This window comes from Scophthalmus maximus, chromosome 12 (assembly GCF_022379125.1).
Source record: "Scophthalmus maximus strain ysfricsl-2021 chromosome 12, ASM2237912v1, whole genome shotgun sequence".
In the NCBI taxonomy this organism is placed as follows: Eukaryota; Metazoa; Chordata; class Actinopteri; order Pleuronectiformes; family Scophthalmidae; genus Scophthalmus; species Scophthalmus maximus.
The window spans coordinates 10,830,503-10,857,521 of NC_061526.1; the positions used below are offsets into that span (position 1 = coordinate 10,830,503).

The 27,019-nt window shown below is 43.6% G+C and overlaps 1 protein-coding gene across 3 annotated transcripts; it reads left to right on the plus strand.

The window, feature by feature from the left end:
* The first annotated feature begins 800 nt into the window (after positions 1-800).
* etv6 (ETS variant transcription factor 6) lies at positions 801-26,616 on the plus strand. 3 transcript variants are annotated; one of them, XM_035611189.2, is made up of 8 exons: positions 804-1,225; positions 5,108-5,237; positions 17,701-17,865; positions 21,874-22,008; positions 24,106-24,702; positions 24,893-25,035; positions 25,786-25,886; positions 26,019-26,616. In XM_035611189.2, the coding sequence occupies exons 1-8, from the start codon at positions 1,196-1,198 to the stop codon at positions 26,119-26,121; spliced, it is 1,404 nt and encodes a 467-aa protein (XP_035467082.1). In that variant the 5' UTR covers positions 804-1,195; the 3' UTR covers positions 26,122-26,616. The 3 variants fall into 3 exon arrangements, with proteins under 3 accessions (XP_035467099.1, XP_035467082.1, XP_035467092.1); XM_035611199.2 differs by having other exon boundaries at positions 5,111-5,237; XM_035611206.2 differs by lacking the exon at positions 17,701-17,865 and having other exon boundaries at positions 801-1,225.
* Positions 26,617-27,019: the final 403 nt, after the last annotated feature.

Consider the following 27,019-nt stretch of genomic DNA (forward strand, 5'->3'; position numbering starts at 1 on the left):
TAGAACACAAAAAAGTAGTTTGGTCTCTTTCGGCTACCATTGCTAGCAACTTCATCACCAGATGCCGCCACATACAACACTGTAGCTTTAAAGGAAACTTGCCAGTGAGGAAGTTTCAATGGAGATAACTTTGTGCAAAGGACCAAATACAGAGCAAGTCTAATCAAAGCAGGATTTATCATTTCTTTTTTCTTATTTTTTTAGCTAGGGAACAAACTATAAATAAAATGTGTTATGAACTAATTAAGTCTTTATAAATGGTATGTCCTATTTACAACAACTAATAAAACGTGCCTTTTGAAATGTAGGTTTTATATTGCATTGTTGTTGTTTTTTAAATAAAACGTATTAATTAAGAAATAATTAATTTCGTGGAGTCCCTGTTTACTCAAGTCTGATATTTCTTCATATCTCATTCAAGTAAGTTCCACTTGTATGGTTTGGATTTGCACCAGTCTGACAAGTGAATCTGTCGGGCTGCTGTTTGTGTGTATCTATGCGTGTGCGTCCGTGCGTAGGTGTGTGTCAGTGTGTGTGCAGCGCGACCTGCTGCGATTTCCTGCTTCGGGTTTCCCTTTAAAAGGGGGCAAGGCTCAATGCTGGGAATTCACGTCACTTCGCCGTTTTACACACATCCAGATCAATGAGGGAGGGAGGGAGAGAGAGAGAGAGAGAGAGAGAGAGAGAGAGAGAGAGAGAGAGAGAGAGAGAGAGACAGATAGACAGAGAGAGAGAGAGAGATAGAGGGAGAGAGCGAGACAGAGAGAGACAGAGAGAGAGAGAGAGAGAGAGAGAGATAGAGGGAGAGAGCGAGACAGAGAGAGAGAGAGATAGAGAGAGACAGAGAGAGAGCGTGTGTCCCTCTTCCAGGAAGGGATTATTAACTAGCGCGCCGCCGAAAAACACTGAAGGAAAACACTCGCACACAAAAGAAGTTTTCTCGCCGCCGACCAGCCGCGCTATGGACCCTGCCAGCAGATAGCGAGATAACAGAAAGGAGGGGGGGGGGGGAGATAAAAGAAAAAGGGGAGACAAAGCGGGCTACATGACAAGAAAGACAAAACAACTTGTCCCACAGTGACGAGCCTAGCAGCCGCACCGCACCGCACCGCCGCTGTGCGGGTTTCCACCGGAGATAAAGAAGAGACACGCGACGGGGAAGTGGAAGGAGAAGGAGAGAAGTTGACGGGAGATAATGTCCGAATCCTCCTCCGCTGCGACCAAGGTAACACCGTCGTCTCCTCCTCTCCCCCTCATCATTATTGTCTTTCCTCTTATTCTTGTTTGCTTTGAATGGCTCGCGGCGTGTGTTTGTGTGTGTTCGATGTTCCCTCGCCGTGTTTTCGCCCCCTCAAGTGGTGCGAGAGGCGGCGCGGCGGCAGCGCTGCCTCTCTGCGAGCTCCCCGCACTCACTTTGTTTTGGCCGGTCATCTGTTGCTCACTTGCTCTGCGTTCCCGGTTCGCCCTCCGCTGAGGGGAGCAGGTCGTGGCCGTCCGCGTTTCGCCCGCCGAAACGCGAAAAGCCGTTTTTCCTCAAAGCGTTGTCGTGCCGTCACCACCAAGCGACAGGGAGCTGGAGCCATTCCAAACTCACGCGGATTACATCACGTATTGGAAATATTGCCACTGACCATTTCACTGATTTACAGCTAACCATGACATAGTCTATTTCACAGCTCAGGTGAGTTGACCCCCCCCCAAAAGTTGTAAATTCAAAACAATCGACTGAAAGACGCTAAAATGTTCCTTAGAGCTTTAAGGGCAACTGCACAGTGGAGACGATTTGCTGTGGGTTTATCACAGTTTTCACGTTAAACAGCCATTGGATTCATTGTTAATGTAAACGTATTCTTTGGTGGCACGTTAATATTTTTGCCAGTTTGGTGTTCTTTCAGACATTCAGGCCCTTTGAGTCCCAACATAAAAATAAGTGCACAGTATCTAGACAGACGTGGACATTCATGCCAAAACCCCTTATTCTGCTAAACTGACTGAATATTAATCAGCTACTATTTTATTTAATGGATCATTTGCCCAATGATTTGCTGTTCATCTTATATGTCATTGTAAACAGAACGTTTATGAAGCTGTAACTGATAATTACTGCCACTGAACAACAAATCACTCCCCTCGAGCCCTTTGTTACATCTTCACCTCCATCAAGGGGGTGTTACGTCTTCTTACTGCTCCATTTATCTCAACCAAAGAGATTCAGTTTACAACTAGACTGGAGCTCACGCCGAGGCCGAACAGTCCCACGCATGATGGTCGAGTTCTTACATTAGACAATAAAAGAGGAAAAAGGAAGTGGTCTGATGACCTGAATTATGTATTTGTCATCAAGCATAGTTAAAGAAAGTTAAAAAAAAAAAAATTATCAATTTGGATCCCCCCTTAGTTCGCTTCAGGGCGTATTGGGTTTCTCCCCATTACTACACCAAGTTTGGTGGAAATCTGTTCACTAACTAACAAACAAACAGACAGTGGTTAAAAAAACAGACAGAGGTAATAATATCAAACAGAGAAAAAAGGAAAACTGGAGGCAGAGCGAATAGTTTCAGCTCCCACCCGAAGGCATCACCTCAGACACTGGGTCGTGGCTGCAGTTCAGGCGGTGTAAACAATCTGTGCTCACGATGGGCACGTGCCATTATGTTTGGCGTGTTGCGATCCAAACGCTCAGTCATTAATTAATCAGTAATGGAGGATAGGAAAAAAGTTAAACAGAAAATGATCTGCACACAATTTGAAAATGTGGTGATTCATTGTCTGCATGGTGGATAAACGGTTCCAGGTATTTGATCAATTAAAAATGGTGAATATTTGCTGGTTCGTGCTTCTCACCTCTGAGGATTTGCGACTTTTGTGGTGCTTTTCGTTTTTTTCTTTTCTTTCAGAACAAAATATATTTTGGACTGTTGCTCGGGCAAAACTAGACATTTGAAGATGTCAACATGAGACCTCTGAACTTTTGATGGGCATTTATTTTTTTCAAATATGAGTTTTTGACATTAAGAGATGAAATAATTAAGAGGTTAATTGCAGATGTGGGCCTATAATTGTGAGCCTCGATAGGAACATTATAGAATTACTTTTTGGGAGGCCAAGATTGCTTCACTCAAAGTGAAATATGGAGTTTTTGTTTTGCTCACGAGAGACGTCTGCTCATTACTGAGTCTGATGTCACTGCATGATTAGAGGAAGGCTGAGGGAAGGCCAGCGATTCACTAGACCGGACTCCTCCCTCACCTTCACGCTGCAGTCATCCATCACAAATAATTTTCACTTTTTTGCCATTGTCTTCATTTCAAGCCCTGCCCTAACGGTGGCTTGCCCACTGAACAGACCCAGGCCCCAGCTGTGCGAAGGCTGCGGTGGTGGAAGAGAGGAGACTGCTTCCTTGCTCTGGACAACAGAGTTTTTAGAAAGTGGACGTGAAGCTGGGAGGGAGGGAGGGAGGGAGAGAGAGAGAGAAGCCTTCGCTTCTGAGAGGAGGAAATAGAAGACTGAAGGATCATTGCTTGGCTTCCACAGGAAATTCCTGGCGCATAAGAGTTGGTGCGCAGGTCTCCAAGTGACAGCGGGCTAAAAGCAGGAGGGAGAAATGGCAAAAATGGCAGAGCTTCGCCTCCTCAACAAACGGAGGTGGCTTTGTGCTCTCTCCTCATTTGCAGGAAGCCAGTCAACAGAGAATGACCGCAAAGTGGAAAACCTCATACGTTAACCCAGATTCAATAAGTGTGTCGTACAACAGCACAGCACAGAGAGTCCTGGAGAGGACTGCCTCACGAGTTGACCTGCTGAGGGTTTTACTCTTCATCATTTAGTTTACACATAGTTTGGAAAATGCCCATCACAACGCTCCAGAGCCCGAGGTGACATGTTGAAGTGGCTGCGTATGTCTGACCAATTGCCAAAACCACACATTTTATATTGAAATCATACAAAATGAAGAAAATTTCCACAATCGTGTGGATTGACTTGAACAAAGAGATGTGATGTGATTTAAGAAGAGGCTTCAGTTGAAGGTTCAGATTCACCTCGATCTCTTGAGTACAAAAACACAGAGGGTCATAGAGGTTAAGGGACATTTCTAAAGATGCAACAGAAAAAAACAACAACTGAACTGTATAAAGTATTATAGTTGGTAATCATTGCGTCCACATCTGGGTGAGTTCTTTTGCTCCTTATTGAAATGCAGACATTCATGTACACTCTATAATATCATGGTTACTGGAAATTTTAAGGTTTTCCATGGAGGTAAACTTAATCGTTATCACTTTTGACTTCAGCTCAGAAAATCCACAAGGGTCATTTACCCTCGACCTATCTGTTTGTCTGCTGATCACTTTCTAAATTGATCAGTTAATGGTTGAGCTATTGAAGTAGTGAGGGTAACGTCTTCAAGATGCACGCGTGTGCTCACAGCTGGGTTTGTACTATGCATGCTTGATCGAGTGGGTGGATGAGTGTGAGTGAATCTTGTGTCTTTGTGCAAATCTTGCCAGAGGTAGTGTAGGTGTAAACTGTATGTGTATGAGTGTATGACTTAAGTGTGTGTGTGTGTGTTTGTGTGTGTGTGTGTGTGTGTGTGTGTGTGTGTGTGTGTGTGTGTGTGTGTGTGTGTGTGTGTGTGTGTGTGTGTGTGTGTGTGTGTGTGTGTGTGTGTGTGTGTGTGTGTGTGTGTGTGTGTGTTATCGTACATGATATCGTACATGACTGCAAACCCCCCAACAGCTTCCTTTAGTCTCTCTCTTTGTGATACATCATCCAATCAGTGCATCCAAGGGTTGAACATACTGAGGTCATCTTCTTGTCACAGTGCGCTGCTCAGTTAGGAGCTTCACTGAACTGCATAGCAGCACATGTGCTCCAGCGACTGTGGCGTTTGGCGCCACTAGAACGTTTTTCCCACAGCTTGACAAGCCAGTGTATCAGTTTATAGACGTGTACAACATCAATGTGTGTGTGGAGATGAGACCAAGGCCGGTCAATGCCGTGGGTGCACGGCAAGGTGAGGCGAGGCGGTGCGGGGCTGTTTGGGTTCAGGGCCGGTGTGTCACAGAGCTTTGTGAGCCATGCTTTGTGTCTCTGTGTCTATTCATAGCAGGAGAGGAGCTCTTTCAGTCCTTCCGTGAACCCGCTGCCAAACTCCACTTCCTCCCCCGTCCATGCTCCCGCCGCGAGGCCAGCCAGCCGAATGGAGGACGAGACTGCCAGACTGCCTGCACACCTGCGTGAGTCACATGCGCACACACACACACACACACACACACACACACACACACACACACACAGAGGAGCAGTGACGGGCTGCGGACATTGATTAGTCGGTCATTTAAACAGGATGGATTGTTTTTGTCTGTGTTTTTAGTATCTTGCTCTGTAAATGTTTCTCTTTTGGCTGAAGTGGTAATCTGGGAAAGATTTTTTTTATAAGGTCCCCCTCCCACTGCCCCAAAAAATATATCACCTATCAATCAGGCGACTGTGAAAATGACAGTCTGATCTCCTGCAGGTGGCAACATGTGAGAGTTTAGAACAGTGAACCTAAGCTGTACACAGTGTTATCAAAGTGAGAAGAGCCAACTTGAATAAATTAAAATGTGGCGGCGATGCATCACATCCGATCATGACAACACACACGCTCACGCTCACCCCATTACGGCTGCATGACTGCTGGCCCAGTCATGCAGCCGTTCCTCTGAGCTGAGAGGTGTTGAAGCAGATCCAGGGTCAGAAGCCTGAACCGTACTCGGGTCCACTGGACAGGAACTGACAGACCTGCTGTGCGGGAATAAACCAGCAGTCATGAACAGATAACATGGAGCCGACAGCACAAATTTTGAGTGATAGTGAAACAAAATTTGGCCTTAATGGTCTCCACCGTCTGATGTTCCTTATTGATCTAATTGATCCGGTCCTCATCGATGTACAGTCTGCTGAAGCAACTGAGACAAGAAGAAGAATCGTGTTCTTCCTCTCCGATTGAAAAGTAGAAGTCACTTTGAACCAAATGCACCGTTGCTCAGCTCGATACACTTTTCTGGTATGACCTTAAGCTCATGTGTTAGAAAACTCTATATAGAAGGAGAGGCGTGTTTGATTGGCAGCCAGGTAGTTTGCCCAATTCACACGTATTTCCGTGTATGTCTTTACCTGATCTCGCACACTTTGTTTTATTGAACAGACTTAGCTATTCTTATTTACCCCAAGCTCTCTGTGCTGAAAAGAAGCTTCAGTGTTGTCTCCCAGTTGTTTTGGATAAAAGTGTCTGTCGAATGAGTAAATGTAATTTAAACTGCTCCAAACAGCAGAAAGGGGGGTAATCAGACAAACATGTCATATCCTAGCTAGGAACAGACTTTTTTCTGGTGTGACCGGTGAACAAACTAATTGGAAGTCATGTGGTTTTTGTTTAGAAGCACTGCTTCTCACTTCATTGTCTACTTTGAATCAGAACAAACCAAATACACAGTAGAAATACAACAATGTGACAGCTCAACTTTTCCCCACAAGAAAAACCATGTCTGTCTTAAAGGAACTTGACGCGATCTGCACATTAATTTGACTCATGTAATAGTGTCAAACCGAAGTCCGGAGATAAGTCACTTAAATTAAAATATGATTAATGATATAAATGAAAATGAAGCAATCCACAGCTCGGTGGAGCTTCGGTTCGGTTGCATCTGCTCGCTGTCGCTTAACCAATCATAGAGCAGGTGGGGCTGGAGCTGCGCCAAGAGATAGACAGGATGTTCAAAGAGTAACGCTGAGATGCCTAGACCACGCGTCCGTCAATATTTAACCATTTTTTTTCTTTCTTTCTGGCAAGTGTGAAGTTCAGGGCTTTTGTGGGGTGTTGGATGGGGCTGAGGCTGGATGAGACGCACAGGAAACCCCCTCAGCCCACTTCCCCTTTTGCATTGTTGCAGAAAAAGGAAGAACGTTCAACAGGTCCGCGTTGAGTTTCCTGTCGGGTAAACTGACGGGTCAGTTCACATCCGTAGACACGTGGAAGTGCCACTTTGTTTTAATCACATTTCAAACACCGCTCCTCACGCAAGCCACGACTCTCACACAGCTGCAGAACAAAAACTGTCTTCCACCCCCCCTCCTCTTACTCTTTGCAGTGTTTGGTTTATGTCTGCTACAGGCCGGGATCCACTCCCCTGTCTCAGACAGACAGCGGTGCGAATTTGTCACCGCTCACAGAGTCCAACACATCTCTGTCCTTTCTCCTCCTGCCTATCTAAACACACATGTGCTGGAACACAAACTGTCCATTAACCCCCTACACTCAGAGGGAGTTTTGTCCTGAGGGGGAGAGGGAAAGGCAGAGAGAAAGAGGGAGGAAATTGCAGTGTGGGCAGAAATCCGCCTTCTCCATTTCCTGGGGAGGAAGTGGATTAGATCGGGAGAGTTGCAGCCTGCTCCTCACACTGAAGAATGCTGCCATACTCGACTTTAACCCTTTCAGCCAGACATCTCAGGGAGACATGCTGCACACCTTCGTCTAATGAAAGGACATTTGCAATAAATTGTCTCCTCTTCTAATATCACTCAAATATATTTTTCATGAACTTGCTTTTACTTTTGTTATGAGAAGCTATCTTTCTTTTTCCCTTCCTCCTATCTCTTATGCATTTTTAGCAGGATTTTAACACTGGCCTGTCCAATGTGCTCCTTGTCTGTTGTTCTGTTAAGCACCGAATCAACAGTGAAATGACTTCTATCCATTTGAAAGGAAAGATCAGGGATTTATTCGAAGAACATTTTCATGAACATATTTATATACAGGCCAATGCTAAAATAGAAGCAAATAAAGGTATATTAAAATAAAACATGAAAACAGCAGAGTGCTAAGTAGTGGTGGAATTCATGACTTGTTTCAAATCAAAGACTATTAATTTAATTAATCGCTAATGAAAATAATCGTTAGATGCAGCCCTGATTACTATTGATATACCACTAGGCTATTATTAATTACAAGTACTAGTAGACTATATTTTCATTTCGATTCTAAAGTGATGTTAAAGTCACCACTAAATTAAATTTGTATAGCACCTCATTTGCATAACATGCTGCTGAATCCAGTAGTGAGGGCAGCACATAAAATGGGGAAGCATCAATCTCTGTCCTACTGTCATGAATCCTACCTGTCAACACCTAACTAACCATCATGCTCTACCGTGTTTATTTTACTGACTTCCTGGAGTTGTCCTGGTTGCCTGGTAACATCATGGTGGCAGCATGACTTGGATCCTTAAGATGGCATTCTCAAGAAATTGAAAGAGCTGCACTTAAACACATGAATTACACATTAGGGAAAAAAAGAAAAGAAAGAAATATATTTATGTGAAAACAAATCTGCATTAAACAAGTCTTTAAATGAACCACCCAGCAGAGTTGGTTTGAGAGTGGACGAATGTGCAGCTTGAATGAGCAGCTAGCGGAGGAGATGTTTTGTTTGTCAGTCAAGTAGAAGAAGTCCTGGAAAGATTTTCACCAGCACACAGCAAAGCCATGCGGATGCTAACAAATACTGGATTTTCTGGAAGTATTTTTGATTCCGTCTCAGTGCAGGTGTCATTGCTTGACACGGTGCCCACGTGCTCAAAAGACGACGCAACAGAGGGCTGGTCAGTGAGAAAGGAGTGAATTATTGAGAAGGTCCAAAAACACAAGGCGCTCCACTATTATTTCAAAATAAACATGAATGAATTACAAAAGGACAGGGGGTGCAGGAGTAGAATCATCTTATTGGATGATTAAAAAAAATCAATGTCCATGGAAAGAAGACTGACTAGTTTCCCTTAGTGTGTGTGAGTGTGTGTGTGCACGCGTGTGCTCACAGCTGGGTTTGTACTATGCATGCTTGTTCGAGTGGGTGGACGAGTGTGAGTGAATCTTGTGTCTTTGTACAAATCTTGCCAGAGGTAGTGTAGGTGTAAACTGTATGTGTATGAGTGTATGACTTAAGTGTGTGTGTGTGTGTGTGTGTGTGTGTGTGTGTGTGTGTGTGTGTGTGTGTGTGTGTGTGTGTGTGTGTGTGTGTGTGTGTGTGTGTGTGTGTGTGTGTGTGTGTGTGTGTGTTATCGTACATGACTGCAAACCCCCCAACAGCTTCCTTTAGTCTCTCTCTTTGTGATACATCACCAATTTTTACTCTGTGGGGGAATCAGTGGTGTGTGTGTGTCTGGTCTTTTTGAGGGGAAATTTCCTGCCCCTGGAAGCAGCTCTTGTCCTCAGGAATTTCCTGAGTGGGCAGACAGCGCTTCCTGAATAAATGTTTTTGTTGTTGTGTGTCCGTGTGTCCGTGTGTGTCCGTGTGTGTGTGTCCGTGTGTGTGTGTCCGTGTGTGTCCGTGTGTGTCCGTGTCTGTGTGTGTGTGTGTTAACTTGCTCTTTTCTCCTCTGAAAGGGAAACTGTTCTCGACACACTACACACTTTGCTTCACTCAAAACGTCACAATGAACACACACACTTGTGTTCATTATGTGATGTGTGGATTCCAGACTTTAGCAGGAAAAGTCTCAAAAGCACAATTAATTGGGATAAATATCCAGATCATGAAATATTTTCCAATTGGTCTGGTTGCTGTTTCCTGCAACCAGACCAAGTGTTTTGCTTGTATATCTCAGGTATTGTTAGAATAATAACAAGAAGAAGAAGTGCTGAGTAGTTCCTCAGGATCAGTATAGGGGTTCAATCAAATTTTAATGGATTGGCTGTTGGCTGAAATAAAGCCGATCAAATCGGATCCTGGTGTTTCAGCGCTGCTCTCTGTAACGACAGTCGGCCTCTTCAGAGGAGTCATACGTCATCGCATATGCAAAATGAAAGTTAGAGTGTGAATGTGTGAATTCTTCGGGTGCACGGGCGAGTCATTCTAACGTCTAGGGACAATTAGTCAGCAGTCGTTTGCAAAGAGCAGTGCACAAAACATTCAGGTAGCAGCCCCTCAGTTTTAGCTGGAGCTAACTTTCTGTCGCTGGCAACTTAATGTCGGGCCAAAATGAATCTGCTGTTTGTCGCATTCTGCAAAAGCCGGTGTTTGTCCTCGGCCAAAGATTGTTTGTGAGGAAGGAGCCTCCACAGATTAGTTGCGAAAGTTTGTGTGTATTATATTTCAGTAATTAAAGGTTAAAATATTTCTGAATCCATCTTTTAAAAGGCGTGTCAGTGTGTCGGATACATCTATATTTAAAAAATTTACAGCAGATACCGAATATTTATTGACTTTGTTTAGGGGCGTGGCTTAAGTAGCTAGCATGGCTGAACAGCCGGCCCACAAATAGTCAAACAGTGTTTTAAAGGGACACTCCGGAGAGTTAGTGTTGGAATTTCATTAAGTTAGTGGAAATGCAAGAGATAAGATACTCAAAACCGCATCACCAGGAGATGTGACATCCTGACTTTTAGTCGCCTGAATGGGCCAAATCCAAGCCCACTGGATCCTATACTTCCCATAATGCAACACCAATGTTCATTAAACTGGACAAAAACGTGGATCTTTTGCTGCGTTCCATTGTACCTCGGACTCCGGAAGTCGGGGTGGTGATATTTTGGAACGCAGCATCAAGTCCCAATTCCATTCTAGATAAATAACTGTAATTATAAATACAATGTAATAGTTTAACTGATCTTTACACACAGTACTGCTAGTAAGACTGTTTCATAGGAGCAGAAGATGATACAATACATTTTCAGCAATGTGAAATTATGGACTGGCAATGCAAACTCAAAATTACAAAGCAAAATTGTTTTGCCAGAGATTTATGTATTTTTGTTGCATTTTGAGAGATTAGAAACAAGAAACGGGGGATGAATTGCAACAACTGTCCCTAGCCGTTCTAACTGATTATGCAAAACAGGGACGCTGCAGTTCTGTGGTATATTTCTTTGCGAGACGCCCCCAAGATTTTCATTCTACTACATCTTTTTGTTTCCCATCATCTTACCAGAGCTGCCTCAACATTTTTGGGCAATTTATTTAAATTTTATGCAGCTTTGAGTCGCGTGTAGATTTCCTGCATGCGGCACTGCATTGTGGGAAGTATTTGTGCATGTGCTAATTTTGAATATACTGTACCTAATGTTATATTTTATCAAGTGTGGAAAGACCAAAAACTCATGGGATATTGTAATGCACGTAGCAAGTAATTTTCTTACTCTGAACAAAACTTTTTCAGAGCAACAGAAGTCATGCAGCTGTGCACATATCGTTTGACTGACAGGGAATTCTGGGAAATACAGTGTTTTACATATGTTTCAACACAGTTGAACAAAAACAGAGAAAGTACTCCAAAACAAGATTTCAGTTTCAACAATTATTAAAAAATAGAAATAATTAAAATACAGTAAATCAGAGAACGGTGGTTCATTTGGGGAAATATTTGGAAAGTTTTCACATACACAGAATGTAATCCCCCTCAAACAGGTTTTGCAAGAAGACAGTATTTATTATTATTATTATTATTATTATTATTATTATTATTATTATTATGCATTATTATTATTATTAATAATAGTAATCGTACTATAATACTATAATAATAAACAAAAGGATTGTGAACCACAAGTGTTGGACCTCAGAATTAGATTTGATCACTGTGTCACACTACATTAAATGCTGACTTCACTTTCACCACATGGACAGAAAAAAGTATTCAGGGTATGCGTGTGTGTTTCAAAAAGCAGGGGCCTTTTGATATAGTTAACAAATGTCTTTGAAGCTTTGCATATAAATAAAAAAAAGATAGAGGGAGAGAGAAAAGGTTGGCCCCCGAACAAAAGGAAAAGTGGCAGTTATCGCTGGATTCAGGAACTAACCTACAGGCGGCGGCTTGCTCCTGCGCCCAACAACAAGCTATCAAAAACAGGTTGTGCTACTTCCCGGCCATAAAAGTTCTGTATGATTGATGATCTGTTTCATGTTTGTTTTGACTGGATGAAGTCCAGTTTTGCTGGATGGGGACAGGCACATGCATGCTGGTAGAGGAAGTAGAGGATGAATATGAAGGGGGGGTTCTCTTGATTGAAAAGTAAAGGTGTGTGTGTGTGTGTGTGTGTGTGTGTGTGTGTGTGTGTGTGTGTGTGTGTGTGTGTGTGTGTGTGTGTGTGTGTGTGTGTGTGTGTGTGTGTGTGTGTGTGTGTGTGTGTGTGTGTGTGTGTGTGTGTGTGTGTGTGTGTGTGTGTGTGTGTGTGTGGACTTTCCCCTGCTACACCCACCTGACAGTGAATCAATGTACAGCGAGACACAGAGCGATGAATAGTGTGAGAACTGACTTACGAAATGTGTTGCTGTCATACTCAGCCCTCCTCCTTCCTCCTCCTCCTCCTTCCTCCTCTCTCCTCCTCATCTTTCTGGAGAAAAAAAAACAACAACAACCTTTTCTCTATTGAGATAACAAGACCAATATCCACCAACTTCTGCTTTGAGAGAAAAGGCAAACATTTACGGAAGAACCGAGTGACTAAAGGAGCTTTGAGTTTGCAGGGCAAAGTCCCGGCCCTATTGATGCAGCCATGTTTCTTTTTGTTTATTTAGTTTTAGTTACATAGTCGAGTGAGCCCCGCGATTTCTGTGTTCATCAGTTTGTGTCTGTGAGCAGACTGTTCAAAGGCAGGAGATTCTGACAGTAGAAATATATCTGAGACTTTCAGATCCCGGTATGACTCAAAATAAAGCCTGTGTGCAGTTTTGTTCCAGTTTTGCAAACAAAGACAAAGGAAACAGAAAAAGAATGACGCACTAGAAAAAGTGAGCAAATTCAATCGGTTTTGAAATGATTAGAAATATATACGTGAACTTACTTGTTATAATGCACAATAACAATGAGAAAGTGAATTGTTCTTTAGAGCATAGTCAATACATTCACTTAAAGGATTGATGTGCTTATTGACTTATTGACTTGTTTCTCTCTTTGTTGATTTTGATGATTTGACTGCACTGGTCGCAGCTGGAACCCGTAGCCTCGGGTAAGGCAGCCTGACGCGCTAACCACAAGGCTGAAACCCCACGAGTTGTAGCATCTTTCGCTAGCATGTCTCTTAAGGTGTCGGGGAGTGATGTTTACAAACTGCACTTGCAGTGTTGTGTGGTGCGGTTCTCACCAATTTTTTGGGGTTCAATTTACAGAGCCAGAGCTGACCCGACAAACTGAAGTGTAAAATCGCTTACTGCATGCGATTAGGTCAACATGCCAACAAAGCAACTTAACCCAGCCCTAAATTAGTGCAAAGATAGATAGATCTACTCTATTTCTCTACCTCTGCTACCTGCACCCATTGGACGATACCAGCTGTCAATCACAAGGTAGCCATGCATGTCTCAATGTTGAGACATTGCAAAGTGCTTCATTGTCTTTTTTACTCTAAATGAGACAATCATTTACAAAATGATCATCATGCTGTATTGAAGAAGACTTGAAACCAGAGATAAACTACAGGATACAGGTTCTAGGCTCTTGTGCATCGGCTTTACTTTCCAGACCGAAAGTCTACAAACTGAAGTGTAAAATCGCTTACTGCATGCGATTAAGTCAACATGCTAACAAAGCAACTTAACCCAGCCCTAAATTAGTGCAAAGATAGATAGATCTACTCTACTTCTCTACCTCTGCTACCTGCACCCATTGGACGATACCAGCTGTCAATCACACGGTAGCCATGCATGTCTCAATGTTGAGACATTGCAAAGTGCTTCATTGTCTTTTTTACTCTAAATGAGACAATCATTTACAAAATGATCATCATGCTGTATTGAAGAAGACTTGAAACCAGAGATAAACTACAGGATACAGGTTCTAGGCTCTTGTGCATCGGCTTTACTTTCCAGACCCAAAGTCTACATCCATCTTTATATACAGTCTGTGGCTTGTACACAGCTGTTAGCCCAATGATTGCCCCGTATAAAAACTATGGACCATAGTTGTGGGTTACAGTTTGCTATTGTAAAGCCATTTTTATTGTAAGTTGAGTTACCAACAGGCACTAGCTATGACAGTTTTCAATCACGGGAGAGAAACATAAGCAGCGCGGGCCGCAGTGCGACTGTTGGTGAGTTGTGTGGTGCTAAGCTGTGATTCTGGATGGGACCTTAAAGCTTCACATGCAGGTCGGACCTCATTAACTCGTCTGGCTGAGAGGGGAAGTTGAAGACTTCTGTACCGCAACAACGAAACAAGATACCAGTGATCTCATCCTCCTCTTCCCCTCATTCATCCCAAGCACTCATGAGTTGCCTTGGCAACTTGCGCGCTGTGTGTGTGTGTGTGTGTGTGTGTGTGTGTGTGTGTGTGTGTGTGTGTGTGTGTGTGTGTGTGTGTGTGTGTGTGTGTGTGTGTGTGTGTGTGTGTGTGTGTGTGTGTGTGTGTGTGTGTGTGTGTGTGTGTGTGTGTGTGTGAGCATGAGCGGGGGCCTGAAAAACCACTGAGTGAAAATTATGTGTCATCAGAGAGGATTAGAAGCCCACGGTTTGGTAAAGGGGTTGGGATCCTGCTGCTGTCATGATTGAGGGTTTTATTCAGTGTAAGTACACACTCCCAAAACACACACACACACACAATATGAACCTGATATTCGTCCAACAAAAGGAGTGTAATGACAATGAAGACTGGAATTGATTTTCTTCCTGTAACCTGCAACAAATCAGTAACAGATTCTCTGACGGAAAACAACCAGAAAGGTCAGATTTATCGGCTGAAGGAAGCGTGTGGATGTTTTGAAGGAACGGTATCACCAGGCAACAAACAAATGTTTACAAGTTCCCGTCTTGATCGCATGGGCATGAGACAAGCTCCTGAAATGTGCAACTTTTAATCGGAAATGATCAGTGTTAGGTATTAACAGTCAAAATTATTTCTTATGGGCAGGGATGCAGGACTGAATATGATGTCCTGCTCTGTGAACTTGATCTAAGTACTGACTTAGTATCTGTTTCCCTTCCCGTTTGCTTTTCCTTCCTTTTTTTTTTACACAACAGTTTTGTCCTGTTCCTGCTATTTTATCATCAGCCTCTACTCGCCACACCATCCGCCGCTGCTCCCATCATTCTTTTCCTCTCCTTTTCCACTCTTCCCCTTTCTCCTGTCTGTCTTGCGGCTGTCTGTTAATAAACATCCCAGCGTCACCCTCTAACCTTACCGCAGGAAGTTTCCTGTGCTGAAACGGAGCCCACGCTGGATTGCTTCCTGCCAAAGTGAGTTGTGGGACTTGTTTGTTTGGGCCCCATTCCGCCTTCTTCTCCTCCGCCTCCGCCTCCGCCTCCAACTCCTCCTGCCTTCTGCTCCCCTTGTTGCTTCCTCCTCTGGGCTCCGTGCAGATGGCGGAAGCCGGCAGACCGGATCTCGGAGAGGTTTTGGCAGATCAGAACCGCTCTCCGGCCCTGGAGAGAGCATACCGCAGCCATGACCTCCTGACCCAGGCTTCACTGCTGCCCGCCGCGGCCTCGCTGCTTTCACAAGTCAGCCACGGAAGAAAAACGTATAGCTGGCACAGGCACTGCAGATGGCAGATTGATTCAGTATTGATAAAGAATATTGATATTCCATTGCATCCCTGATCTATTCCTGTTAAATGGTCCAGTTAAATTCAAACAGTCATTTATTTAAGCAGTATGCAGTATATTACCTATAATAGAATCTCAAGATAATAAATAAAAAGTTCCTTATCTGCCCACAATTTGTTCCTGTGGTTATGAAACACCTTTATCCCATTCCTGCACACTTTGGGAAGGGAACGAATGAGAAACTGACAATCTAGACAGGGTTTCATTTTATATTGATTGCTCTCTGTGAAAACTTCCTTTGTTTGACGGGGGCGAGCACAAGGTTCCTATTACTCGTGTGACAGTGACTTTGGCGGCTAAAGATAACAGCTGTCCGACTCCCAGAGGAAGTGTTTGAGTCTGGCCGATAAGTGAGATGTAAGAAATGAGTAGTTATGCTCCATGTGGGTGTCATGGATGTTCTGATAGCTGCGCTACGCTGCCGAAAGTCTGTTTTTATGTGTCTGTGCGTGTGAAAAAGAGACTGAGACAGAAAAAGAGAGGGGGTGAGTCTGAGTCATACTGTAAATCAGCGGGTTACACCGAGTGCAACGTGATATGATGAGGTGGCGATATCGTGTTAACCAAGATGAATAAGGTGATATAAAATGTTAATGTGTAAATCTAAAACTGTATCCTGTTATGTCAGGAATATCAGAGTTGGAGAACGTTTCACAAATAATCACAGAGGTTGAAACCAACCAAGAAAACCATAGATCATCTCATAACACTACAACAGAGACAAATGGTAAAGGATGAGGGAGCTAATACTTTAAAGCACTCGCAAACTAGTTATAATATTCGCATGCTTAGCTATTTAGATTAGCTACTCAATTAACTAATTGTAATTTAGCTAAATTGGCCAAAGAGTGGGCTACTTGGTTGAACAGATTTGTATTTTTCAGGGACAGTTTGTGACATTCCCAGGGATTTTCTGAGGTCAAAATATATTCAGTGACCTTTACAATAACTGCAATTCATGCACGTCCACATATTTATTGAATATAAAACGGGTGTTTTCAGTCCCGTCAACACCGTTTGACTCTTCTTTAGACCATTATCTATTTTAGAGATAGACTTAGCGCAGTAGCATTAGCATTCAGCTAGAGGGGTTAATACAGGGGATTAAGGGGGGGTTCTCTTGATTGAAAAGTCAGATTAGCCATGCAGCAGTATGTCTCTAGGTAGGACAGTTGCCTTCCAACATCATAATTTACCAAAACAAAATGTAAATGATGTTTGATATGTAATTTGACCTGGGGTCTTTTTTGCTTTTCCTGTTGGCTGATGTAGGCACAGTGAAACTATCACTTTAAGGCGGAGCTCCATAAAGATTATTGCAGCCTCCACTGCATCTGAGAAAAATGATCCAATGCTGCAAAAATCTTCCGAACAAAATTCCACGTAAATTGGAATTTAAGTTGAGATTGTTGTGACAGTCTTTGTTCTCTCACTGTTGCCACTAAATGCTTGTTGGTCACTAATGCAGATGTTTCACTCCCCCGCTCCCACCACATCAGAGAGAGAAGCATTTTAGACAACTGTCATTCCCGTTACCCTCTGCTCTTTTTCCTCCATGTGTCCTCGGCCATTTATACACAAACTTATAAAGTGGCTGTCCTCTAATGTGCCTGTCTGTTCAGAGAGCAAACAGCAGAACAGATCAAATGAAATAACAGTCTGACTGTCTTCCTCATACCCCCCCTCCCCCTGTCCCTCCTTTTTTATCCTTGTAATTCATTCTGTATTCTTCCCCTCAACCTATCATCTTCTAATCTTTTATTCTCACCTCCTCTCCCTTTCTAACTCTCACCTCCTATCCCTTCCTCCTCCTTCATCTCTTTTTTCTTTATCTCCGCTCCCGTTCCCATAATTACTCCCTCCTTTTGGCTTTTATCTCCACTTCCTCAATATCCTTTTTACTGCCTCTGCCTCCTTCCTTCCTCTCTCTCCCCCTTCCCTCCCCTTCCTGCCTTTCCTTCTTTCTTCCTTCCTCGCCCCCAACCCCCTGCCCTACTGTTTTTTTTCCCTTCACTGATCTGACTAATCTTTCTTGTATTCCATCTCTCCCCCTCCACCTCCATTTTGCTTTTTCTTCACTAAATCCTGGTTTGAACTTCTTCCATCCTCTGCCTTTCCACCTCCAGGCTTGCAGCCAGTCTTTTGGAGCAGGGAGGACGTGGCCCAGTGGCTGCGATGGGCCGAAAAGGAGTTTGCCCTGCGGCCAATCACCAGTGGCTCTTTTCAGATGAACGGCAAAGCACTGCTGCTGCTCACCAAGGAAGACTTCCGCTACCGATCCCCCCACTCTGGTACCCCTCTTCTTTCTATCTTTCTATCTAGAGGTATATACGAGGCAGGGAAAACTGGAGACATTGGTGAAAAGCTTTGCAAATGAGTCACATTCATTGATTGGATTAAATGTTTGTTTTTTTCTGGTACAACTGGAGCAGGACCCAGACTGGAAAACAGGATTTACCAAGTAGGAAGGAAGAACAGATTTAGATCATGGAAACACTGACTGGGTGCAGGAAAGTCATGGAAAAAAGTGCCACAACTGTACAGAGAAGCTGCTTCTCTAAGTAAATAAAGTGACACCTGCTGTCGCAAAATGACTGATGGGACCTAAAATGGGATAGTTGGGTTTTTTCTCAGATAAGAAACACGATTAATAGACAACAATCTGAGATTGGGGCAAACGCAGTGACCTTTCAACAGCTGTAACCCTGCCTAAATTAACATTTGGTTGTACATGAAGGTATGTGTTGGTGCGGCTTTAGGATTAGTGCTTACAGCAAAAGGGCACCTTTTAAAAAACAATGAAGTCAGCTGGAGCAGAGGAGGGATGGCGATGTCAGGCGACATGGAGAGAGAGGCAGCTGTTACAGCGAGGCAGCTGGAGGGAGGAAGTAGGAGACAGTTGATCAGGAAGTACTAAACTAACCTCAACTGTCGCCCTGGCAACACCACCAGCTAGGCTGATGAAATTAGAGGGGGAAAAAATTCAACCTTTTTTTTTTCCTTTGCAGAGTTTGGATTTCTATTTAAAAAATGAAACAGGATTACATGTCAGATTGTGTGCGACTGTTGGCGTAGCAGCGTCCTGGAAATGTTTTACACGGGTGAAGTCAGAGCTGCGTGGGAGATAGTCAGAAGAGTGGGATGTAATGAGTGGTCAGCGTTGTGAAATATACTGTACAGCTAAGGTCATGTAAGGTTCAGAAATGTGGGAGGGTTTTAACATGAATACAAACAAATGCTGAAGAAATACGACCCAATACCAAGACATAAAGAATGATTCTTACATTTTTATTTTTTTTTCTAAATATGGTAAGGTAAGGTAATTATGTATTGTACAAGCCTAAGTGTACAGTCATATTGGTCCATGATCATTTCAGTTTTTTTTTTAACAACCTTTGCCTTGATCGTGGTGTAGTTGACCCATGCTAAAGTTAGCTTACAGAGTGGTCTTTAGCTTTTGCCCCGACATGCCTTACAGTTAAGGTTAGTGTCTGTTACCTCATTAACATGCAGACACAGAAGTAAATAAATATATTATGTGGTGTAGAAATTTTATATTTATTGATCCTCACCATTAATAAACAAGACAGTGTTAGTCCTCTATAGATTTGTACAGAAAGTGTGTAAAAGTAAGTCAAAGTCGCACTGTACAGCCGGAGCAGTGTTTCCTTCTGTGTTAGGTTCAAAACTGGAGAAGCCTGAAGAGAGAGACATGGCCCAGCTGACAGCTGTTGTCCAGCTCTTATCCGGATGTTTCCTTTTCGAATATATGCAAAAATGTTCATATCCTGTGAAGAAATTGTTGAGTTCTTGGAAATTGAGTTCCAGGAAAAAAAGAAAAATCTAATCTGAAAAATGTGACTCGTCTGTGTCGGTTTTATGAGTTGCTTTGTATGTGACGATGGTTTGATTTTGTTATGAAATGTTTCTTTTATGTATTAGCTGTCTTAAGATTTTTAGATAACATTTTTCCTTGAAACTGTATCATGTGCTAGCAAGTGATGAAGCCGACAGTGACTGATTACAGTTCAACATCAGCGGTTGCTTTGGCCATTTGTTGATAGTAACATCAGTGAAAATGTCATTTTTACGGAAGAGGGCAAACTTTTTTCGTCTCATGATGCGTCTGTTTCCTCATTTGGGCAATTGTAAGAGTGAACTTCCCATCAGCCCCTGCTGTGCGCCATATTTTCCATTATAGTAGAACTGTGAGAGAATAGACCATTTTTGCTGGTATTTCTGTCATAACCTCACTTCCAATTAACTGCGACACACACTATATCACAGCTGCGTGTTTGGACTTGAAAATCTGCAATAGGTGGCTTTAAAGCTGAGGGCGTTTCACGTATGGGTTATGGCTGCAGGCTAACATGACACTTTTACATTTCCTAGTTATTGTCATTCTGAACGATAAACACTGTTTTTTCGATGTTCGACAAAATGTGTCTGAAAGTCCAAAGGAGCATTTTTTTAAATCGAAAATCAAAAGCGAAACTTCACGCAGCAGGAAGCTGGAATTTTCCCCGCGCTGCAACTCAACGCCACAGGGCCAGAAAGTGAGAAGTGAGAGGGGCATGTGTGTTTGTTTGTGTGCACACGTTCGCCATAGTTTCCTCTGAGATTCATTTCCTTGTAATGGTTAGCCGTTAAGAAAGGGTGAGATTAAGTGTGACGGCAGTTTTCGCTGAAATCACATCTGCATCTCCATCTACCTGTGGTGATTTGTTAACTGTGCAAATGGTTTACGGGGGTCGTCGGTGTGGAGGCTAAACAAACAGCTGTTAATCTCTCTTCAGTGAACTTCCTGCTCAGGTTTTGTGCCCACTGTCACCACTGCTGTATAACCACTATAGGCCCTTTCACACTGGCCAAAAAAAACGTTTAAACCCGCTAACACCCGGCGTTTTCTGCAATGTGAAAACGTTTATTCGGCATTCAGCCCCGGGTCAAATGACTCTGCAATAGACCCGCGTAATAATCGGCTTCACCTCCGATCGGCAATGATGTGAAAGTCACACCCGGGTGAACGCGCTAATTTGCGCGATGACGGAGGCAATGAAGGCTCGACTCCTCCGTCGGTAACCGCTGTTACCTCTCGAGCTCGCAGCCTCAGAACTGTATTATGAGACCTTGCATGTAGCTACCTCGGTTAGCCTAGCTTTTGGCTCGTAACTAACACAATCCAGATCATCGATGAGTTTTACAACGGGGCACTTTATTTCAACCCTTCGGCGGACATACACGGCCTCATCAGGCGGTCTCTCATTACACAGTGGCCATAAACTGTCGGTGACAAGGATGATGTCCGGAGCCCATTCTCCTTGTGGCTGCAGCTACGCACACAAACAGTGTGCAGCGCCAACCTTCTTCTTCTCTCATACACACAACACTTCAATACCCATATGTCCCCCTGCTTAAAGGGCCAGGCTCGGCTCGTAACTCGCTGAGTTGTAATCTTGAAAGAGTGACAGTGACAAGTACAAGATATAAGGTAACGTTGACCATCGGCTCACTGGCTACCGTGCTTTCTGTTGTTTATTACACTGTTCTTCTTCTTTGTTGAATGGCGCGCGCCGCTCTCTACCGCCATCTATGGCCGCCAACTGTCACTACACGACCATCAGACCCTGGTCTGCTCGCAGTGTGAAAGTGGCCAATTGCCGATTAAACGCGGGTCGACCCGTGTTTAAAAAACCCCGGTCTACACGGTCATTTTGGTGTGAAAGAGGTATTATTGGAGGACACCAGGGTCATACAGCGCTACCGCCCATTTACAACAGATAGTTCCTGTTTTCTGCTCAACAGCCTCCAATTCCTGATTTTTCTTCTGATTTATTTTTTTTAAACTTGTGTCCATGTGTCTCCCATGGGAAACTTGTCCATCCATCGACAAGACGTACATGCAATAAAAACAAAGGCTAAAATTGCAAATTTCTCTGAGTTCAATGTAAACAAACTGCTCACTGGCTACAGCCCAGCAAGAGGGAAACCTTTACACTTTTGGCAACATCTAGAATCACTGGGGCGTCAGGGTTGAATATCTAGTAAATGTATTATCAAGTAACCAGCCCGATTTTCCATTCCGCCCTATCCTGAGTATCTATGATGTGGTGACTGGCCTCCTCCTCAGTGACTCTTCCATTATTGCTCAAGAGCCCTGCTGCCTGGAAAGCAAAGAGAAGAAGAAGGGGGAACCTGATTTTCTGGGGTTGACTTCAACACTAATTTCCCTTTTTTTATGCAGGCGTAAAATGCTACCAGGAGGCGCGTGTTAACCTCTGACCTTTGCTTCCCTGCAGGGGACGTCCTGTATGAGCTGCTTCAGCACATCCTGAAGCAGAGGAAGCCCCATGTGTTTTACCCCTCTGCCTACTTCCCTGGGAACTCCTTCCACTCGCTGCCTGAGAGCGCTGTGCAGCACCTGAAGCTCGAAGGTCAGACCAATAATGTGTCCCTCTCAGACACAACTTTGTTAGGCCCTTCACTTGATCAATTGTGTTGTGGAAAATCATCCAGGGAACTAATGCAAGTTGATGTTTACTGTTTCATAAAACTTCAAAAATAACCAGCATAAAAATCAATGATCAATAGAAGCTGCCTTCATAGTTTTGCTCAAAATAATTTAAATTCCACACAAGAATGATTTAAAAAGGACACGGCTGACTGTTCAGCAGTGTCCCGCTGCCACGGCAACGATGTAGAAATATAAATATGAAATTAAGACAAGGCTTTGGCTCATAAATAAATAAACATACAGTACATACTTAGATAAATATTTACATGTAACTTTACCTATACATACAATGTCAAACTATGTATTCATTTTTTCAATGTCAATCAGCAATGTATCAAACTAGAAACTGATTATATTAATAACATTTCTTAGCTAAGCAGCTACCATCACACCACTGAGCTAACTAGCAGTTAAATAAGATGGTTAAGTAAGATGTGAACAATGCGTCAAATGTTGTCAAGCTGTGAACCACACCTCAGTGACACCTGAGGTGTGGTTCACGATGAATGAGTCATTTTTCAGCTGCCTTTGGAAAGTACAGTAAGTGCAATGATGATGAAAAAAAAGAGATGTCTAGACCACTATGGCAATGTTGTCTAGACTCTTTTAAATATGTGCCGTCTAAAGGCAGCCTATGATAGCACATCGTCTTTTTTAATTGTGTAGCCATCGCTTTAATGATGTCACTTTGGAGTATGAAATTGAAAAAAAAACAACACATGCACCAAATGACAAATTGTCCTGCTTCGTAAAACATTGTAGCTCAGTGGCGCAGGCAACAGTTGAGGTGCGATTCACATCAAATATACTGATCACGTCAATGTTTCCTACAAATGTCCATGCCGATTGTAGCTGGTTAATTTTTTAACCACTTAATAGAAACCTTGTGTTAATGGTAGATAGAAAAAAAAAGATTTTCCTCAAAAGAGGTCAACCAACTGTGAAATGGTGGATATCAAAAAAGGATCTTTTGATATGATATGAAATGATTTTTCAAATTTTTTATAATAAAATATTTGTCATTAATTTCAATGTCGATTTGATAGGTAGATAATTGAAGATGACTTCATCATTGTTTATGTATGGATTGTATGGAAGATAATAAGTGCAAGGAGGCAGCCTGTCTTTTCTCCATGAGCACAGACCTGGTCACGTCTCGCTGCCCCGTGTTTGTTGTCATCAAGGAAGTAAAAAAGTGATGGACAGCGTTTTTTTGGCTCCGACTCGAGGAAATGTGACACAGCACCAATGAGGCGGGATGGAACAGTAACTGTGCAGACTTTGACTGTTGCATTGTACAACCTGTTCCACCAGGAAACGCTGCTTTATTTAAACAAGCTGCAGCACAGGACACCGCAACCTGCTGCTGTGGCGGCTCACGGCAGCAGACATGATGTGGTTCTCCGGTATTATTTTGGGTTGCTTTAGAAATAAGGAATCCAAGCAAAAATTTTAACAACTTTCCCATACAAACCGGAGAACTTAAAACCAACCCTCATCAAAACAATGTTATCAAACAAGCTCAGCCGAGCTGTGGGACGTCAGTGACACCTAGTGGTCTCTTCTGTGTGAAGCAAGTGCACCGTGTCGCCAGGACAACTTGATCTGAGGCTTTGGACAGTTGAAAGTAGAACCAGGCCTCATACAACTTGTGATTTTCTGCTCAGTGGCTGCCAAGTCTCATCTTGATAGCCAATGTGTGTTTACTGTTGGCACACCTGTTTGGCAAACACAGGAACTGGTATACACCCAAACTATGAAGCCAAAAACTCTTTCATATTTCATATTCCATTCCTCTGCCTCATCTGCCTATCTATTCCTTCTATCACTCTCTGATTTCATCAATCAACCGAGTCTATTAGAGGCCAGAATTCAGTTTCTCAGAGCCGAGATGAAACTTAAAATGTCTGATGTTTGACAAATGTTACTTTAAAAACGAGATCTGCTCTATCTCAATATAAAATTGAGTAACTTAGCTGTAGACATTAATGGTGCATTGTGTCTTTTGTATCCTCAGAAACGGTACGACGAGGGCCACGTGGTACAGAACCACTCCCCCAGCATCCGCCCACCATCGAGCTGCGGCACCGCTCCCGCTCCCCTCACCAGCCCGCCCCGCGTCGATCCCCCCTGGAGCCAAACCACCCTCGCGCCGCCAACGATGACGCCCTCCAGGCCTTCTCCCAGCTGCCCGACAGCAACCACCATCTGGAGGAAATGTACCCTTTGTCGGTGTCCCCGGCAGCGCCCAATGGGCGCTGCACGACCCCCCGCGAGCCCCAGTGCCCGGGCAGCCCCGGGGGCCAGGAGGCGGGCCCTCCTCGCATCATCCAGCTCATGCCCAGCACCATAATGAACCCTCTGCTCCTCAGCCCGAACAGGAGTGGTGGGGCTGCCGGCATGGACTTCAGGCACAGCCGCGGCAGTACCCTGTCCCAGGCGACGCATGAGAACGGGCGTGAGAGTAAACTCCATGGCCACCACCATCCCATACCCCTGGCACAGCAGCAGCAGCAGCACCTGCTGCAGCAGGAGGAGGCACTCTACAGGAACCATGTCATCATGCCAGTGTCTCCTCCAGAGGAGCAGCAGATGCCTATAGGACGGATAGCAGGTAAGATTTAGGTCCGACGAGGTTGAAGGTTAAAGCTGCATGAGGTGACGTGTCTGTTTCTTTATTCGCTCTGTGAGCAGCAGAATGTTGCCTATCTTGTCTCTCGGTTGTCGCTGACAAAAAAAGCAGCACACACCCTCGCAGCTTTGAAGGACAGAAGTCTCATCCAAACCCTGTCGTGTCCCCTCAGACTGCAGGCTGCTGTGGGACTACGTCTACCAGCTCCTGTCAGACAGCAGGTACGAGAACTACATCCGCTGGGAGGATCCAGAGAGCAAAGTCTTCCGCATCATGGACCCCAACGGTCTGGCCAGGCTCTGGGGCAACCACAAGGTAAACACACACACACTCACTCCCTGAACTACCAGGTGTTCAGTCACTGTTGGTTTTGATCTGTCTGCAGGAGGCTCTATTAAGCTCAACTGAGCTTTCTGGCCACTTTCAGCTCATTGTTTTGGTTTTAAGGCCCCGCAAACTGTGATGCACCTCGGGGCCTTTTCAGCAAACTAACATGAACTAACCCACAGTATGTAATCTGCCCAGTACCGAGCAGCAGCGTGTGTTGTGTTTTGTGTTGTGTGTGTGTAGCCCCCAAGTGGCCAAAACATCAGTTAAAGCAGGTCAAGTCAAGTCAAGTCAAGTCAATTTTATTTCTATAGCGCATTTACAGACGGCTGAGCCGCACCAAAGTGCTTCACAAGAAAGTGCTTAAGTGCAGTTTAATGTTCGCAGAGACAAGGCTATAAAGCTGCAATTTAATTATATTCTATTTGTAGAGAACCAGATCACAACATACATTGTGTCAAGGCACTTTACACAGTGAGGTCGACACCTGACAATATTACAGAGAAACCAAACAGTTCCCACAATGAGCAAACATTTTGCAACCGTGGAGAAAAAAAACTCCATTTACACAGGAAGAAATCTCTAACAGAACCGGACTCAGTTGTGGTGATGAAACATCTGCCGCGACTGGTTGGGGAGTCAGGAGAGAAATGGGGGAGACAGTATGACAGTATTGTTATTAATAATAATAATAATAATAATAATAATAATAATACTGTGCCCTTTTACCTATAACAGAACAGGACAAATATGACGTACGAGAAGATGTCGCGAGCACTGAGACACTACTACAAACTGAACATCATCAGGAAAGAGCCTGGACAAAGACTTCTCTTCAGGTACATTCACTTCAATCAGCTTTAAGATTTTTTTGGAAGATCTTTTCTTAATTTATAAAACAAAAATCAATCAACACAGGACTCTAAATAAATGATAATAACCTTTGTTTCTTGGTCTGTCGTGTTCACCAGGTTCATGAAAACCCCGGACGAGATCATGAACGGACAGACGGACCGACTGGAGCACCTGGAGTCCGACACAGACGAACAGATCTACATCAAGGAGGAATGCTAAGGAAAATCTGGTCCAAAAAAAACCCCCTGTCCACAAACGTCTTACTACTACGACTACGATTACAGCCGCTGATGCCTTTCTAACGCAGCTTGGACAATCGGTGTTGAATCTGGAGCGCGTGGACGTTCCCTCGTATCAGTCCTCCGCAGAGAGACATGAAATCTGCTGCTCTCATATGATTGCCTTAGGATGATCATTTTAAGAAACATCAGTTCTTTTGATTTTTCTTAATGGGCAAAGACTTTCTATTCGTGCTCCCTTTTTATTTCTGAATGAACTGCAAAAGCCAATCACACGTGCGTATTTCACTTTTATGATTTTTGTTTTGTTTTTTGTCTCTTCACCTGCATTATACTATGGAATTTTGTAAAAAGAAAAGTGTGTGTGTGTGTGTGTGTGTGTGTGTGTGTGTGTGTGTGTCTGTGTGTGTGTGCGTGAGCGAGCTTGAGACGGAAATGTTTTCACCATGGAATAAACATTTTTGATCAATCTGAATCCTCTACAGTTTGGATAATATATTTTTTGCTGTCTCACTGCATGAAAAATATCAGACATTTACAGTGTGCTTTTCCTTATACCAGCCACATGGTGGCACTGCTTCACAACTTTCCGTGGATGTTTCCCGCAGTTCAATAGTTCATGAAACCGGCTCCACATCACCATGTCCTTTACAGGAGAAAACTACAAGACGGAGCAGGGGATCGCATCTGTGAATCTTTGTTGTAATATCGTTTATTAATGTTTGTTGGAATAGATCAGCGTCGAAGTCTATTAACTAATCTGATTCATCTCTTGACTATTCCTCATGTGTTTCCTACTTGGACAAATGCACAGCAGCAGCTAGAATCCCGTACAGCACTTTTTGCGTGATGCTCCAAATTTAGTCTTTTTTTGTCAT